Source organism: Sipha flava, unplaced genomic scaffold, assembly GCF_003268045.1.
Source record: "Sipha flava isolate LNK unplaced genomic scaffold, YSA_version1 124_pilon_pilon, whole genome shotgun sequence".
Classification (NCBI taxonomy): domain Eukaryota; kingdom Metazoa; phylum Arthropoda; class Insecta; order Hemiptera; family Aphididae; genus Sipha; species Sipha flava.
This window is the reverse complement of record NW_020271750.1, coordinates 1,267,412-1,269,538: the sequence shown is the minus strand read 5'-3', so window position 1 is coordinate 1,269,538 and position 2,127 is coordinate 1,267,412. Positions and strand designations below refer to the sequence as shown.

General features: G+C 29.1%; 1 protein-coding gene across 1 annotated transcript; it reads right to left on the bottom strand.

The window, feature by feature from the left end:
* Positions 1 to 342: 342 nt before the first annotated feature.
* Positions 343 to 1,221, bottom strand: LOC112694193 (E3 ubiquitin-protein ligase TRAIP-like). Its single transcript, XM_025569590.1, has one exon. The coding sequence runs from the start codon at positions 1,219 to 1,221 to the stop codon at positions 343 to 345; it is 879 nt and encodes a 292-aa protein (XP_025425375.1).
* Positions 1,222 to 2,127: the final 906 nt, after the last annotated feature.

Here is a 2,127-nt window from a genome sequence, read left to right as displayed (position 1 = left end):
GATTTCTTTTTATAGAAGAAAAATACAAACTATAGCTATCTAAAACATAATTACATGATTGAATATTATGCCAAGTTTCTGTAAGTACAATTATATCAATGTCCCTATATTTTGCATCATTTTCCAGAAACAATAGAAGCTCATCAAAGTGTGCGTTTATACTCCTAATATTACAACATATTATATTTAAATAATTATTACACACATTATTATTAATATATACAAATTCAGAAAAAGATTCATAGTAATTTGTTCTGTAATTCAAATATCCCTTACAGACGCTTTCCATAAGAGTAAAAAGTTAAAACTAATAGTAATATAAATACAAATAGAAATTAGGTATTAAGTTAACTTAGTTAAAGATAACTCATTCTCAACAACTATAGCTTTTGTAAGTTCGGTTTTTTTAATAAATAGTTTATAGTCTCTGAACCAGACAAATTTATACCCTGAATCACGTGCAAATATTTTAGTTTTATAAAATAAATTTCTATTGAATTGCGTTAAATTATCATTAATATAAATAGCTTCATTTTTCCAACTTGCTTCCAAACTATTACCTGTTGGTTTGATTTTCCTAGATGATTCCATCAGATCTTTTTTGACTTGTTTCGATGTTAGTTCAGCTACGATTTTCTTTGATCTGGTATTGAATTTTGATTGGACACGATAAGCATTGACAACCTCAATTTCCACGTTCAATAATTTTGCAATTTTTTTAACTGTATTTTTACAATCCTCATTTATTATTTCCGGTACGTTTACAATTTCAACGAAATTATCTAGTGACTTTTGTTCAAGTATATTCAATTTATTCGATAGTACATTTAAATCGTTACGTAAATTATTATTTTGAACTTTTAAAATTCTGTTTTCTTCCCTCATGTCTTTCATAGATTTAAGAAGTTCTTGTAGTTGCTCTCCAAACGAGTCAAATTTATCACTCATATATTTAACAGAGTCCGTTAAATTATTGAATGATTCATTTGATAAAACACTTGCTTCATTTCCCTTCTTAACGTTCACAGTAGGTGATTTTGTTTTAGAATCAATTGAGAATTTGCATTTAGCACAGCACCATTTTTGTTTAGCCGTTTTTGACATTTTCCGAAAAATCGATTCTCTTAACACCGCACATCCAAAGTGAAAAAATTCATTGCATGTAGAACATTGCAGCTCATCATCCTCGTAAATATCGTCGTTACATACATTGCACAACATTGTATAGTAAATAATTGGAATACGCAATTATTAATTAAGATAAGAGACACACAGATTACACCATACATGCACGTCTGTACAGTACGAAGGAACTGATACAACTGAAATTGACGGGCATGTTTTTTTTTTACTTTTGCTGGGCAAATATTTCGGCAAATATTGCCAACGATGGGTAGTGAATTTGTGAAGTTTCCTGCAGTTACCAATACAATGTAATATATTAATTGCATCATGTCCACTGTGCGACCAAGTTCGTGTATGATGAGTCTGAAGTATAACAACTCGTTTCAAAAAATAAGACAGTAATGATATACTCGTATGTTTATTATTTATTTATTTTAACCTTCCGAAAAATGAAATAAAGCTACAAAAAACCCAACTCTATAATCACCAAATTTATTCAAAGGAATATAAGAACTTAACAGGATAATATTACGTACACATAAAAGTGTTTTATCAAAATAAATATAAAATTATGTTTTCAGCCTATTTAGAAGGGTGCTTAAGTCCCCGAAATTCCCCTTATACACGTGTATGATGGCTAGTAAACTTTAAAAATACCAAACTCAGTTTGGATGAAAATCTGGTCGTTTTTTATTCCTCGTACATACCTGCTCAATATGGGTACAATTTAAAATCGCGCAAAAATTTGAAATAGTTTCCATAATACGATTAAACCATACATTTTGGTATGCATTATATGTATTTTACTCGGAGTAAAATAAGATAAACAGAATAAAAAAACGATCGAAGAAGTTCAACCGACAGTTTATCAATCACAAAAACAAACTTAACAACAGTAACATATATTTACGAATATTCCTATTTTGAACTCGCTTAAATTAAATCCACGGGCCACTTGGACTAATTACGTGTACACATATATATATACGTTGAAGACTATAC

Excerpts from the sequence above, each read along its gene's own strand:
- LOC112694193 (XM_025569590.1), bottom strand. The coding sequence starts at position 1,221 with ATGTTGTGCAATGTATGTAACGACGATATTTACGAGGATGATGAGCTG.